The 17202-nt window shown below is 38.1% G+C and overlaps 1 protein-coding gene across 1 annotated transcript in view; it reads right to left on the reverse strand.

The window, feature by feature from the left end:
• The window catches only part of nbeab (neurobeachin b), a 184707-nt gene that overhangs the window by 135476 nt on the left and 32029 nt on the right, over nt 1-17202 (reverse strand). Inside the window, exons 2-4 of the mRNA XM_075473089.1 lie at nt 4874-5105; nt 921-1021; nt 604-699 (exon numbers count right to left, since the gene is read on the reverse strand). Of these exons, the coding sequence (XP_075329204.1) occupies nt 604-699; nt 921-1021; nt 4874-5105 (429 nt within the window). The remainder of the gene's footprint in view (nt 1-603; nt 700-920; nt 1022-4873; nt 5106-17202) is intronic.

Below are 17202 nucleotides of genomic sequence, written 5' to 3' on the forward strand. Positions count from 1 at the left end.
AAAATAATGTTTTAAGGTGACTGATCAAATATAGCATAGCATCCAAATCGAAAATAATCCCACTTTTGTCACTAATGTTTACTGCAAATTGATTATTTCACTGATTTCAATTAATTGAGACATGTTTTTTTCTAGCTTAAAAATATGATTATTCTAGTTGAATGTGTTAAAAGAGTAAGTAGCTATGACAATGTAACAATGTTACCGACTAGTTTATTACACTATGCCTTCTCGTTGTTAATACTTTTTAACAGTAAATGTCCAGCCTCTTTGAAATTAATCCAGCCATGAGTCTAGTTTCAGTATCTGGGTAATTTTGCTATTAATCACCAAAACTCTATAGAGAATAGTTTGAAACAACTCTCGACTCATCAGCGATAGAAATTCCATTAAACTGCATATCTCTAGTTCATCTACTTGCTAATCTCCGTCCCGTTGTGTGTTGAATAGAAAGGAAAAAGGCCCAGAAAAGGCGTTTTTTGTTAAACATCCTTTGGGAGTTTTGCATATACAGTAATGTCTTTTGTAAATTTCATCTTGGTAGAATGTCAGGCTCTCGAAACAAAACGCACAATTTTTTAATGATGACATATGAAAGCTTACTGCTGCGCTGCGACCAGGAAAGCTGAAGAAGGAATCTGGACCATGTCTCTGGGGCATCTGATTCAGCACTAACAGCATTTTAACTGCGTGCTTTGGCTGCACAGGTGACAAAGATTGAAAAAAATGTTTATCAACAAGACATTCGAAGCTTTCATTGTGACTTTTTGGACAGCAGATACTTCACTCATTCTGCAGTTAGTCATTCAGAGAGCAAACCTCAAGCGGAAGTAGGTTTAGGAATCTCTGGAGGCAATTCAAGTGATGGTGTCAAAAGCATAAGAAGCTAATGTCCAGCACTCAGTCCTGGTGTCACTTACCCAGACGCCTCCCTCCCCTCTTAACATGCTGAAGAGCAACTTCAGTTCCTTCACTGTGATGCTGTAGCTGGCCAGTACACCTAACATATCCACCAGCAAGTCTTACAGAACAAGACATCACACACACACAAATCATCAAGCACACACAAAAAACAAGGAGAAAAAGGAGAAGGGACTATCATAAAAGGCAGCTGCATTTTACAGATATCATAATTCATCCACATTGCACAGGAGATTCTCATGGGAATATGTACTCATTGCTCATGCCCTGTGATATGGTTTCACTTTGGTTTAAAGTTCATTGCGTGTGAAATTCCTTTACAACTTGCACAAAACCTGTCCACCACAATTCATCAATGTGATATCTATAAGGCAAACCGTTTTAACTTGGAGGCATAGCAACACAATAGAGAAAAAGTATTTTCAAACATAATTCAAGTTTGATAAGATACTGGTTTACTCTGAATTGTGCAGCATGCCAGTGATATCGAATTCAGGGTTCAAATGTGTAATGACCAGAAGCCACAATGATACACAATGACATAAATACAGGTGCTTCATCAGAGACAAATCCTGAATCTAAAATGCACCAAAAGGTTCATTTTCTGTTCTGGTTGGTTTGATTGCAGCTGCTGGGACTATTTTAAAATACAGGAAAGTGGAAAAAAACACCAGATTTAATTGACTGGTTTTGCACTGAGTGAGCATCTAATGAGCCTATTCTTGGTTGAATGGAAATTAACCCAGAAGAAGAAGGGACTATCGATTGGCACTGCGGGGGAGCAATTTCCTGAGCTCCATATCGGTAGCTTGTTTTTTTTTTGTGCTCCTCTTTAGTTTTGTGGGGCAGTTCCAGAGAAAAACTGCCATTTATTAATATATACTGTGTGTTTAGAATGTTATGGATGAATAAATGTGTTTTGCAAAACTAAGATTTAAATAATATAGAATTCATTTCGCGAATACAAGTGGCCGAAATGAGTTTCCTCCGCAGGGTGTCTGGGCTCTCCCTTAGAGATAGGGTGAGAAGCTCGGTCATCCGGGAGGGGCTCGGAGTAGAACCGCTGCTCCTCCGCATCGAGAGGAGTCAGATGAGGTGGCTCGGGCATCTGGTGAGAATGCCTCCTGGACGCCTCCCCGGTGAGGTGTTCCGGGCCCGTCCCACTGGGAGGAGGCCCCGGGGAAGACCCAGGACACGTTGGAGAGACTATGTCTCTCGGCTGGCCTGGGAAGGGCCAGCCGAGAAGAGCTGGAGGAAGTGGCCGGGGACAGGGACGTCTGGGTCTCTTTGCTCAAGCTGCTGCCCCCGCGACCCGATCCCCGGACCAGCGGAAGATAATGGATGGATGGATGGATGGATGGAGAATTCATTTTTATTAGAAATAAAAATTCGATTCATATAAACACTCAGGTCTCATTGTAAACTGTTGTCCTAACTGCAGTCTAAAAGAAAAAGTAATCATTTCAACTGATTGAAATACTGGTGAAAGTAATTTCGAATGAAAATCAATCGAGTTATGAGACTAACCACACGAAGTAAAGCCATCTCAACTTACTTATGTTTTATTGCTCCAACGTATTAAAGAATACTTAGGTGTTTGTTTGTTTTTCCAAGGTGGGGTTGTATTAAGTACTTTTGAGTTGTCAGCATCTTCCCTGCAGTGGACAGGGGTCAGAGTGCTATCAGTTTTGGGGAATCTGATGGTTTCTCACAGAGCACGCTGCTGTCTGCTGCAGGTCGGACACGGAATACTTAGAAGTGTTTCACATAGCTAGACTTATGAAAAAGCAAAACAAAACAGAAAAAATTCCCTTAAAAGGAGGCAAATTTTCTAAGCACCAGGCCTCATAGATGAAAAATATTTTTTCCCTCAAAACTTGCACAGACTTTTTGAAAAAGCAATGCACTTGGTGGGAATTAAAATCACAACAATCCATCTAAAGAATGTACATACGTATGCAGTCCAATCCCCACTTGTTCAAAACTAAGTTGATAGCAACGTCATACCTGCAATCATATTTTTCACTCTCCCGTGGAACACGTCAAGGATGTCCACTATCACCTTTATCGTTTGCGTTAGTCATCAAACCTTTAGCCATAAAATTGAGAACATCAACACATTTGCAGGGCATACATCGAGGAAATGCTAAGCATTTTATCTCCTTGTATGCTGATGACCTTGTACTTTATATTACAGACCCTGTCTCATAGAATAATTCAGATTTTGGTACTTTTTCAGCTAGGGTATAAAACCAATTTACAAAAAAACAGTTTGTTTCCCAATTAATGATTTGGCAAAACAGATTAAACAAGGTCACATCTCCTTCCATCTCACCTCATACAGTTTTAGATATTTGGGGATTAACATTGCCCATTCATTTCTGGATCTACATAAACTTTGATAAGTTACTCACTAAGGTCAAAGAAGATCTACAAAAATGGACCAAGTTGCCATTGTCACTAGCGGGCAGAGTGCAGAATATAAAGATGAATATTTGTCCCAGGTTTTTGTTTCTTTTTCAGTGTCTTCCACTCTTCCTGACTAAATCATTTTTTCAGCAACTGGATAAGATTATTCTTTCATTTGTATGGGCAGGAGGAGTGGCAAGAATAAGAAGGAGTGCTCTTCAGGCAGTGGGATGGGAGGGGGGATTGGGTCTCCCAAATTTTATTTTCTATTACTGGGCAGCAAATATACATAAAATACTGAGCTGGAGATATGAGGGAGGTTTAGATTGGTGTAAAATGGAGTCTCTTCCTTCTCTTGTTGCCTTGACATGTTCCTCCTTGCCTACCCCAACAAGAAATTATACCTCTAATCCAGTGGTCTTGTCAACATTGAAAATATGGACACAGTTTAGAAAATACTTCAGATTATATCATTTTGCCCTCTTTGGACCATTATGCAATAATCACTACTTTTTGCCCTCAAAGCTTGACTCTGCATTTGCATTCTGGAGTTATAAAGGTGTCAGATCATTTAGAGACTTATTCCTCAATGGCGTGTTTGCAGATTTCAAATCCTTGTCAGAGAAATTTGATCTCCCCCAAAACCATTTCTTTCGATATCTTCAACTTCGGAGTTTTGTTAAGGACCATTGTACTACATTTCGACCTCTGCCTCAGGAGGCATCATTACCGCATATTCTTGATAAGTCATTTATGCAAGTGGGACTAACATTCAAATTATATACTTTTATTCTGAAATGAAACCCCTCTCCTCTTGACAAAATCAAATGTAAATGGGAGGCTGAACTGGAAGTTCAGTTTCAAGACGAATGGTGGGATGAAGCCAAACTACAAGTTAATTATTCTACATCATGTACCCGTCTTAACCTAATACAGTTTAAGGTGGTACATGGGATGCACTTAAGAAAAGCCAAATTGGCAAAATATTTATATAATAATAATATAATATAATAGACTGATATAAAACCTTGTCCATTTATTGCTATTTTTGGGGTGCCTCTGAACTACCCTACGTTCAGCGCACAAAAATTGAATGTACTATCATTCGCCTCTCTAATTGCCCGTAGACGTATCCTCCTACGTTGGAAGTCACCAATTGCTCAAGGACTGCATACCTGGATAGAGGATGTGATGTTATTCTTTAAACTGGAAAATGGAACATGGCGGCCTTTCCTCTTTTATTTTGACAAAGTATCTGCAGTTTCCAACCCGTAATTTTTAGCTAGACTTGTAAAGTACTAGCCATAGATTAGAGCACAATATATAGACTATAAAATGCTTAGGTTTGCTTGGGTAAAATTATAAGTACAGACCAATGGGGGAGGGGAGGGTGTATGGAGTTTCTTTTCTTTTGTTCTTGTTTTGTGTGTGTATGAAAAATAAATGAATATTGTAATTCCTTCTCCTGTGTCACTGATTTTGGGTCTACTGATAATGTCCTAAACAAATAAAAAAAAATAGATAAAAAAAAAAAAAAAAATACCTGCAATCATGTCATCCACTGAACTCATTTGGAGCAGCACCTGTTGGATGAGGCCAACTTCAGTGCTTGTTTGCAGGTTTCGAACACTTTTTCTCAGGATGGCAGTAAACATGCTCCAGATTTCAGCCTGGCAGGTGACATCACAGTGCTCCAATAGCTCCACCATGCAGCCGATGCTTTCTGCATCCTGGATTATGAAGTTTGTCTCCAGCTCAAACTCACCGCCCACCAACTGAAAAATAAAGTCAGACGGTTGACAAATGTTAAAAAACAAGAGTGCATTCTCAAACGTGAGTCATGGTGGTTAATTTGTATTTTGTGTTATAATGATGTGCATAAGTATAAGGAATGCTTCTATTCTACTAGACAGATACATTGAACTCTGCTATTTTCAGCCCTCTTAAGCCAGACAGTATCATTATAACACAAAATACAAATAAACCAGCATGACTCATGCATGAGAATGCAGGTTGGTTCATTTGTATTTTCTGTTATAATGATGTGCTAGCAAAATCATAATGAATAGTTATATTGTACTGGACATATACATTGAACTATGCTATTTTCATCCCTCTTAAGCCAGACAGTATTTTTCACAATTGGGACAGGATTGAACCAGTTCACTAATCTGATGATAAAGAGCTGGCTAGCATAGGTGAAGATCTCTTTTCCTATAATAGATTCTGATCAGAATTTAAGCATTTGTGACAAAATTAAATGAATTTAATGAAAAGGAGGGAAATGTAGTCATTATAGCTGCTCTGGTCCATTTAAAATCAATAATGATAATAACTTTTAAGAAAGTAGAAAAAAAAAATAATAAATCAATAATGCAGTTCTTCAAGTCCAAAAAGCATGAAATTAGCTCTCTAAAGAAGTGCAAGGTGTAAATGGAGCTCACTGACAACAACTTGCTGGTGGGCATCAAAGCAAGAAGGCAGAAAATGGGCCTAGATTCGTACTGCACATTATTGTGACTGACAGGTAAGGTGAGAGCAAAAGCAGCGTCAAGTGCACAGAGACTAGTGCACAGAGGTAAAAATCAAACCTTGCCTCATCATCATCATCTTGATGCTGGTGCAGTGGAAGTGCAGATAAAAATAAAATTGTACCAGATGTTTTGGTCTCTATGAGATATGACACATAACTGGGAAAAAAGAATTTCTTCATTAAGAACTGATGGTGTAAAACATGGCTGCGCCACGACAGTCCTTAAATACTTCTTTCCTTCCAGGAGCATGTCTCACAGCAGTATGTGGCATGAATCTTAAACAACAACATTATCAGAAACTTACACCGGCAGAAAAGAATAAGCGCTTGAAAACCATATGGTACAACTTCAGTGAGCATAGATAGTACAGACATTGTTCAGTGAGGCACAACAAATAACTTTATAGCATTCACAGCTTGAAAATTCATACAGAGGGGATGATATGCTGTCTGGATCAACTCAGTGGCCAAAATGTGAAAAAAAACAAGCAGGCTGCAACTCGTCTGTCTAAATATAGTCACCATTTATTCGGTGCGGAATAGACTGGTAGGAAACTAGAAGAAAACAGAAAAGACAGATTGTTGATTTTTCCAACCACCTGGCTGATGTCACCATACATGTCTTGCTGCTCGGATCCAAACAGAGGCTCCAGTTACGCAACATTTTGCTGCTTCATACATCTGTCAGGTAAAACATGGTGCATCCGTCGGCCCAACCTATTTTCAGTATTTTGCAAAGGTCAAACGCACGTTGCCCACAGCATCCCTGATTAAACTGTAGATTTAGCATGACTTAATTTTTTCCGTTTTTCAGAAATAGTTGTAGGTCCGGTTGTTAAAAAAAAAAAAAAAAAAAAAAGAACATATCCACGAGGTAGCTTTATTTACTGTAAAAAGAGCAAAGGACGGACAAGTCTGCCCACGCTGCTAGGTGATGACAGCCCAGATGAAGGCTAGAAGATGAGACTAGTTGGTTAAACACTAAAGTTGTTCTACAAATCCTAATATTATGCGAGGAACTAATGCCACATGTAATTTCACCTCCATTTTTTCCCCAATTTTGCCTTCTTCCCATTTTTTTTTTCTTACAGATCATAGACCTTTCAATACCCTCTGGCCTACAGTGAAAAATAATGAATACATGATCATTACTGCACTAGATACACAAAGTAGTGACTGTGTTAAAAAGGACATATTTCAGTGTCTTTACTTTCTACTGTGCTTTCTACTTTGAATTAGATTCTCCTGTTCAGTCTTCCTGTCTATAATTCTCTCTTTTTTGCTTCTTTTTATGAGTATCTAAAGGTTGATTTATGCTTTCACACAAAGGTCTTGGTGTAACCATGTGGCCTAAACTGTAGCTAAACTGTAGCCTACAGCTAAATGCACCAGCCCAAAACTTAGAACCATATGTCACGCTGCTGTAGAACAAACGAATAATTGGTCCACCAGGTTCTCTGTGTGTACATGACATACTGCTTTGTATAGAGAATGTTTCTGGGAAAGAAACATCTACTATTTAGAATCAGTCGACTCAGTGTTCATTACAATCCACCTCCTCTAGCATCTTCTCCCCTAAATGTAATCATTCCTCTAAAAGTAACCGTTGCTCATCATTTTATAACTACCCATACACTCATAAAATTCAGTTACATGTACTAATCTCTGTTTTCAGTTTGTTGTTTTAAGCACGCAAAGAAATGCAAGATAGGGGTATAGAAACCTTACTGCTAGCTGGTGTTTTTTGCAGACTGAGGCACACATAATGCACAGGTACAAATGCTTGCAACAGGGTCATGTTGGACGCTCTGCATTGTTTAAATTTTGAAGCATGAATTCATCTTTAAAGTTGTTTTTGTTTCTCTTTCTCGTTTTAATTGTGTTCACTGTGCTGCTGTAGTATCTGCTGCACTATAGAATATGATATGTTTTGTGTTCCAATGCACAATTCATTTGTCACTTTTTGCCACTCCTTATGTCTCATTGTCGCTGTTTTCGTCATATAATTCAGTTTCTAAATGAACCAACAATGCAGAGGAATTTTATATTATCAAACACTTGTACAGCTAAAAAATATCTAATCCAAAAGAGAAGTGCACTCAAATATTTTATTACATCTGACAGGGCAAGTGTGAGACAAAACAAGCAAATAGTTCATGACTGGCTCTTCAAACAAGTGGACCACCTACACACACTCTTTTTAACTCACTGTAATTAACTGCAAACACAGAACATTATTATTAGACCTCAATCGAGTCCACAGAGCATCTGCCACATTGCGCTCTTATAAATTAGCAATGACAGCACTGGTTGCATGTAATACATTGTGTTTAACCACTGCCACACTGGTTTACATTAGGGAAGCAACTACTGTGAAATTCTTGGCCAATACAGACACAAAAGATAATTGCTGATATAGATTTATTTTCCCTTTAATGTCAGTGAAACAACATCAGATAACTATCAGCCACAAATATCGGTTGATCTGTCTAAGCGATTTGAAAAGTTGAAACTAAACCTCATGGTCCCCTTGTGCTATAGCTGCCTATATCACTGATTACACAATTAGCAAGTGTAGAACAGTTTATCTGAGCAATAAGAAAAAAAATAAATAAATAAAAATCAATCATTGCACAATCTGCTTAATTTCAATGATGAAAACCCAATGATCTATTTAAATGAGCAAAATCAGAGGCAAACTGTTTTTTACACTGCAAGATAGAAATATGTAGCTGTTAGATAATAAAAAAAGGAGTCTGAAAAGCAAAATTCATGTGCTTCCGAAACATTCCACAAGTAGTCCAACAAGTTTTTTACAATATACAGCTGCTTCAGAACCTAATCTAGATACATCAGAATATTACCAAACACAAAGTTTGGAATAGCGCATCAGTATTGTGCTGGCAAGTGGTTAACATGAAGGCAATTCATATTCAACGTTTCCAGTCAGGAGGGTCAGAAGAGTTTTTGCATGTTATACTACACACACACACACACATCTTCACTGCCATTGAAAAGCATAGTCGCAGTGTCTTTTTACTGAGGAAAATTATTGGTCAAAATTCAATAAATGCATTTCCAAAACCCCTCCAATGTTACAGTAAGTCCTCTGAAAAGCTAGAGAAAAAGGGGTCAAAAAGGGGAGAGTGTTTAGTGGGGACTGAGGTGCCATTGTAAGGTTTGGAAGGAGAGTAGATTAGATTGTCTTCAGACATCATTGAAACTACATTGCTATGGTAACTCTAAATTACAATTTCTTATACTCAAAAAATGACCTCTCTAAATGAGTTATGGTTCTGCTGGAAAGAACTCTTCAACACATCATTAATTTGGCCCTACTGGAAGAAAAAGCTAAAGAGATTCCTCTCCACAATTAAATGCATATGGCAGCCTGTCTGTTTACCTAATGACAGTAAACCTGACAGCAGAAGAGGCAAATATTCCGTTGCGTGTGCCCACCTACACTACCTGCCTCCATCCCACTCATCACCTGGTTGACACTCTTTAAGAATGAATAGTTGCACCATAACCATTAGGATGACACTATAAAATACATTAAAAGCTACTTTCAGGGGCTTTTTTCAGACGAAACTGACCATAAAGTGCACAGTAAAGACAGTTCTGCAGAGGTTCTGTAATAAGTCGTGTTGTTTGTGACCTAGAAACCACCCGACCTCTGACGGTAAAAGCTTAACCTGAGGACTGATATTCCTGACTTTAGCTTATTTAGCAACCTTTAAAGGAGGTTGCTAAATAAGCTAAAGAGACATGGATTAAACTTTTAAGGTGAATATTCCAACCTCGTAAAACTCTGCAGTCAAAGTGCCTAAACGGGACCCCCTGAAATATTACACCAGCAGGAAATAATAACAGCCAAACAATGTAACAGCACAGTCATTTATTTTGCACCCATTTCTCCACCTCTGATGATTTCTTATGAATATATATATATATATATACCTCATTTACAACTACACCACCTTACTGATTTACATTAGCATGTAAATTGCATCTATTACGTGTGTAATTCAGTGTATTAAAATGCAAGTATGTTTCTCAATGGAAGCTGACTGATAACGGCTTCTACCTCCTTCAGACTGAAGTGGAAAACTGGAACTATTTGCCAGGTATTTGTAAAGATTTCCAGCAATGTTGGATTCCCTACAATGCATGACTAAGAGCAAAAGTATACAAAAAGCTACAACTAAAATGGTATCAGACAGATAAGTATTTCTCTGACAAAAGAGAAAGCATTCCACTTTACAGATCTCATCTTGCCTTGTGTTAGTCTTGACATTGTCAATCTGTGTTGTGCCTTTGTTGTTCTCAGCTTCCATTTGACCTGATTATTTCAAACTTAGTGTGAATACTGAAAAATATGCCCCAAAAAACAGAGAAAATTATGTGAAGATTTTTCAGTATATTCTTCAAAATATATATATAAAAAAAAAACATCAAATTACACCTGCGCATAGGTAACTCATGTTATAGTGACCACACCGACAGTACATTTCCATATATATAAGATGACCAAGTCTATCATTCCTACAGGTGGAGCATTCCAGTAACACAACTAAAGCCAGAAATAAGGCTAAGGCTCCTTCAGCTGGTTGGTGATACCCTGCTTTTCAATACTTAACGGAGGCAGTGTCAACAAGCATAGCACAAGAGCAGAAATCATCTGGTCAAAATATGTCACCGTGAATCTCAAGAGTTTCGGTGTATGTTATGTGACACAATATATTTTCTTTCATCTAAAAAACAACATTATGAGACAATTTCTAGAAATGACTTACAGAAATTTGGGAGATTCAGCATCATATGCTCATTGTATCGTTCACACTAAGCCGCATGCTTCTCTTTTTTGTGGAAGTTTTGTAGTCAGAGCGTTCACACCTCTCAAGTGATCAGCAGAAGATTTCGTCATGATTTAAACCCCAACTCCTCTGTCTGATCCTAATCGAGCAGTTTTCGCTGTAACGAAGATAAGTGTCTCTCTCATCCTTATGGTTGTACTATGATACAAGTAACTACTGGTGATTCAATCTGTTTTCCTCCCTGCACCTGACTGTAGAATCGGCAGCGTCTCTCAACGGCTCCTCTCGAGTTTGTCATGGTGAGGCATGAAGGAAAATGAAAGAGATATGTGTGTTTTAGCCAACATTCACACAAACTCTGCTCAGTTTCCTGAGAGCATAGCCTCTTCATCGTGCGCTCCGTTGCATTTTTATTTATTTTTCTTCTCCCGGATTTCATCCGTTTTGTCCCCTGCATCAGATATCATTCAGAAACTGGAAAGCCTCTCCAATCCCATTTTTGAAGCACTCATGCATTGTGATTAATGACTGCTTTTCAAACTCAGATTTTCCTCAGTTCTAGGCCATTTCTCTGCAACCTCCAACATTTGTCTGCGACGTGAAATCCGTCCTGAATAATCTTGCCATCTGAAATTAGCTTAAGTGACTAAAAAGCCTTACCTTAACATATAAATTGCTCAACTTAATGTGACCTGCGCAGTTGGACAGACAATACATGCAACTTCCACTGGTTGAAAACCAGGGATAACAACTCCACACACAGAATACTTTATTCAGTCTCTGCGTCTCTCCAAAGGTAAGTAAATGACACATTAGACTGGAGTAAATGAAAATGAATACAGGGTGCTGCAGTACAAGTGTTTGAGGTGTGACTGCAATCTTTGTAAAAGTCAACTTTCCACTCAACATGTAAAGTGTCAACTTAAGCATTTATCGTGGTCTTTCCACACGCATCCAACCAATCTCAATTCATACTGTCAAACACAAATGGAATTAAATCTCTTGACATTTCTTACTTTGAATGCACTATAAGTCAACATCAAAGAGGCACTGACGTTGAGGTGTGAATACACTGAACTGCAGAGGCAAAAACACAAATATGCACCTTTACAGGAAATCTTAGCCATATGGTGAACCGTGTAGTTTTAAATTCCCATTCCCTCGTTCCCTGGAGACGGGCCCACAGAAGGAGGGAATCTGCATCCTACAGCAATGGCTAATCACTTTGTCTAAATATGCTTGGTTAATTTTTGATTCTGTATCAGCAATGAGTGTCGGCGTACATAGTTTGTTGTCTGTCAGTAACCTCTGTGCTAGACCTGAAACTGATCCTTTCGCCCCCTGGCAGCTGGGATAAAACCTGCAGCCCTGAGACCCCAACCAGCACAAAGCCGGTATAGAGAACAAATGGATGGAATATCTGCTCTGTTATTTTAAGACACACTCAAGCTCAGTGGGTCTAAAATTTGCCAAAAAGCCTGAAACGAGTATTTATGCAGCTAAAACTGGCAGGTGTCAGGATCTCAACACAGGAGCTGACTGAAGGATACTTTTAATGTAAAAGGACAGGAACTCCAAACCAAGAGAAAACCTTACTATTCATAAACCAGAGGGAAAACTGGATCATAGTTTTCAGTGACCATTGTATCTCAAAATGTCATTCAACTGTTCACAAGCAAATTAGGCCAGTCACTCTGACCTGTCAGGAACAACTTCCCAAACTTCCCAACTTCCCAGTTCCTGATACTGGAGAAAAAAAAAAAAAGATGAAAGCAACCAAACTAAAAAAGATAAACCAACAGAGCCGTTTCCGTGGAAATGGCTCTTTTACTGTGGGGAACAGCATTCGAGCAACAGACATTTTTCTTACTGCACGGTGAAAACTAAATTTGTTTGCGTGAAAGCAGATAATAGCCTATGTATCCTTAGGTCCATTATTTAGCCCAGTGGACACAATTTTACAACATCAGGGTTATAAACCTTAATTAAGTCTTTTCAAACCACCAGAAAAGAACATGTATGTGCATTATTGCCATTAGGCACAAATTGAAGAACGTTCCTTCTGAACCCTCAAGAATCCTTCCACTCTCTACTGCTTCTGATTAGGGGAGAGGTTAAAGGCTTGCTGTCGTCATGGTGACCAGCAGGAAATATTGGACTTGAGCTAGTATCCAAGAGAAGCCTACAGTGGCCACTAAATTGGGTGAAAATAAATAGAAGGGATGTCCTATTTACAAATATTGCAGCTGTATCATGAGCATTGCAGTAATGGAATATCTTATAGCAGTGTTTCTCAATTCCGGTCCTCAAGTACCACTGCCCTGCATGTTTCAAATGATCAACTCAGTGCAGTGGCCTGATCAGGAGCCATTCATTTGAATCAGGTGTGCTGGAGGAGGGAAACATCGAAAACATGCAGGGCAGTGGTACTTGAGGACCGGAATTGAGAAACACTGTCTTAGAGGCAGATGTGGAGAGGAGGAAAAAAAAAACGATGGTTTTAAATGAATAACGTGAGAAGTGTTCCTGATACAAAGACACATATATCTAGCCTGCGAGGCAATGGCAGCTGTGCTCGTGATAATTTGAGAATGCGTTGGATTAAAAATAATTCAGATATTCACACCAAAATTTAAAAGAGGCAAGACAAGTGTTAATGAAGATCTTGACAAACTAAATGTTTAAACACACTCTCAGAAAACACAGCGCTGAGATATGATGCTCAAAGTTGCTGGCAGACACCACTTTATAAACAGGCGGCACATTGAGAAAAATACACAACAATTAAACATGGGTTTCATCAAAAGGAAGAGTAATCTCTACCTTATTCTTGCAAATTTACTATCAGTAACTGGAGGACTAACATAATAAGGTTCAGCTACATTTAGCCTGCAGCTCTCTTTTATTTAAAAACCAATGAGCTCAAATGGATAAAGTATGACGTAAAAGTGTGGTATGCAGAAACAATGAAATGCCCATTTGCAGCCAAGTGCTTTGCAGGCCCAGACAGAGTTTAACAGGAAACGCAATAGCCTCACAGAAAACTGGGATTTTCCAGTGACAGCTCACTTCTTCCGAGTCACTCTAAAAAAGAGCTTTTCAGCAGCAATAATGAATTCTGCCCAAGAGCAGGTGAGACAGGAGAATGTTGAGAACTGATAACCAATCTAATGACAGAAAGTGTAGCTATCTTTACTTTATTTATGAAATATATCACTGAAAAAATAATCCACAATTTTCAGACGGCTGTACTTTGAATAAAATATCATAGAATAACAGAAACAAGGACGCTGAACAAAGAATCAATAAAAAAACCTCACAGAAATCCCACTGTGATCCAACACAATGGAAAGTCAAAAAGCCAAGAATCACAGACAACAAAATAACAAATCACACAAATAAAAAAATGTATGGAGGTGAGGGATTAATTGTTGCTGAAGAAAAAAAGAAATCCATACAATTCGAAACTACATTTTCTTTTTAAGACTCAGTCAATCTGCTGATGGCTGGGTTACTTGTAAAGACCAATCATAACCTGACGGATAAAACCATTTACTTCTAGGCTTTCTCCCAGGCTTGTAAAAATCATTTACCCCTATTAGTGACTTCGAGGAAAATGTAGCAAAAATCTTAAGCAAACAAAAGAATTCACTGGTACAAAAAAGCGAGGCTTTCCTTTCTTACTTTGAAAATGTCACAAAAATAAAGGTCAAAGAATTTAAGACAGAAGGGTGTAGAACGATGGAGTGCGGGTGTCAAATATGTAAGAACTCAGTTCATTGGCTCTGTGGTTCCATTGAGTTTGATGAATGGCCTTCAGATCAATGCTGAGCAACCCAATCTAACCTGATTCACTGATGAGTTAAGCACACTGCTGCAGAAAAAAAACTAAATTCTTTCCTTTTTAAAAGCCATAAACTGTCTACAGAACATAGGGAAATATCCGTTCGTCTCCCTGTTTTATCTTTGATATATCATTAAAGTAAATCTCTCAATTCTTCTTAAATTCATTTCATTTAATTTTTTCCAGTGAGACATTTTTATCCCAGACTGTTAACCCAATTTGCTCAACTTATCTCAGACAATGTGTATTGATTACATGATAAAAATCTTTATCTGATAATATCTAACAAATTTGAATGATATTATCAGCTGCCCCTCCCTATTCTAACCAAATATTGCTTTGATGAGAGGAAAACTCACTTTTATTGTCCACCAAAATGCATCAACAAATGCACATCAAAAATTTGCCACAATGCCCTAGAAAACTAAAGTGCTCCCTGCATGAACTAGACTTCCCTTTACAATGATCACAAATATGACATAAGGCGGAACAATTACAAAAAGAAGACTTTTGGGTAGTACAGCACTGAATCAGGGTGATTTAAACTCATTTTCCAGCCTTATATGGATATTTCTTTAGTTTACTTGTATTATTTGTATTTGAGTGTTGACATTTAAACAGATTTAAAGAAAGAAAATGACTTGCAATGGATATATGTCTCGGGATCTTGTACCCGATGTGCTTTACAGAGTGAGGAATATCCTCATTTCCTACTTAATTATCACATAACCATATAAATAGTGGCTTTTAGGTTTTATTGAATTACCTCTAAACAGGACCCTTGCACAAATACTCATCTGATTTCATGCCTACAATCCCAAACACAACACACAGTGCATTTCAGATCTACCAGACATATCAACCTGTAAATGGACATCAGCCATGAAGTAACAACTGATCATTTCTCATCTTGCCACAGACTGTGGAGCAGATGTGTACATCGTTATTCAGACTGTAACACTGCCAAGGATTGAGTATCACTACACAGACAAGTGAAAGGACACTACCACCGCACAAATAACAACATTATGTCCACTGCCTTATACTTGACACCTGGATTGCCTCTTCTTGGTCACAAAAAAAATTTCTGTTCAACAGCTCCCAGACAGCAGCCACCTGGTGTGTCTGAATATCTGAGTACATCATATGCCATGTAGAGTTAATACTGTTTGAACACAACAGGACTATATTTGGCATCCATATGTCTGATGTAAGACAAATTTGGCAATGTACTTCTTTCCTCTCAAACAACAGAATGCAAAAGCAACATGCTTAAAAACAGCATTTGCAAAATAAATCAAGCATAGCAACAAAGAAAGCAAGATTTAAGTTGCTAGGTAACCCATCTTACTGTCAACATCCCATATTTACAACTGCTGTGCCCTCAGTATATAATAGAAATTATTCTATTCACATGTTGTATATATACAGCATTCATACACACAAAATAAACAGGAGTGTGCACTATTTTCCATAGGGATGAGCATAAACCTCCCAGTAAGCACTGGGCACTGTGGGCAAAATGTGAGCAGAATTAATGTCTTTCTCCATGTGACCAGACTCTGATTGAGAAATCAGGAAGTATAGCATATTGTTCATAGAAATACTTCTAAAGATTTAAAGAAGACAATGATGATGTGCATACAGATGTGGATAACAAGCCCGCAGGAAACTGAGAATTAAATGCATTTCACAATCAAGCTGTCAAATCAAGCAGGGAGCTCATCAGCAAGGTTACTGTTAACAAAGCCATGTTGTGTTTTCTCCTTTCACATTATTTTAAGAATCAGTCCTTTTCATACCTACTGCATCCCACATAGATGGTAGCAGGAAACGGGAGCTTATCACAGGAATCGTCAGGAATGCACCCAGGACACATAACCAGTCCATCACAAGGCCAATACGAAGAGACAGGCAACAGTGGTCATTCAAATCATCACCGACAGCCAATTTAAAAAAAAAAATTTAACAAAAAAAAAAAAAAAAAAAAAAAAAAACACCAGTTAAACCTTTGGACTCAGAGAGGAAGCTCGAGAAAACCCACATAGGCACAAACGTAAAGCAAACATGCACAAAGATTTCACAAAAGATTTAGCCCAGAGTCTTATTGCTGTGATGCAAGTGCTAACAATTAAGGGGTCATGGGCAAAAGACTACACAGTAGTCTCATTTGTGAATACTAATTAAGAATAGCACACATTCTTTCTATAAACGTGTTTGTCAGCTTAACAATACCTCAGCGCAACCGTAAACCAAAAACTGACATTAGGATGTACTGCTTTAAATTCTGGCTGTTTACAGAGAATGAAAGGATGTAAAATACAAAGAAAAAACTATTTCAGACTATGTTGCTTTGTTTAAATTTGTTTAAATGAGATACTGGAATATGCAATCAAAGATGAATTGACTAATTTTGTTGTACTGTGTTGCCTGTGGAGCCCATATGAAAAAATATATTCAAGAGTGTTAATTCGACCTAATGTTAAGTATATTTCACGGCCCTAATTGGTATTTAAATAATGCAGGGCTATCATGTTTTTCTCCCTAATCTATATATATATGCACTTATTTTGAAATAAGGAGAATGACCCATCTTCTAAATATTGGAATAGTAGCTGAAAGTGAATGATCAGGGTATCTTTTTTTTTTAATGGATCTGACTTAATTGGGAACAATGT

This window comes from Odontesthes bonariensis, chromosome 9 (assembly GCF_027942865.1).
Source record: "Odontesthes bonariensis isolate fOdoBon6 chromosome 9, fOdoBon6.hap1, whole genome shotgun sequence".
Taxonomy (NCBI): Eukaryota; Metazoa; Chordata; class Actinopteri; order Atheriniformes; family Atherinopsidae; genus Odontesthes; species Odontesthes bonariensis.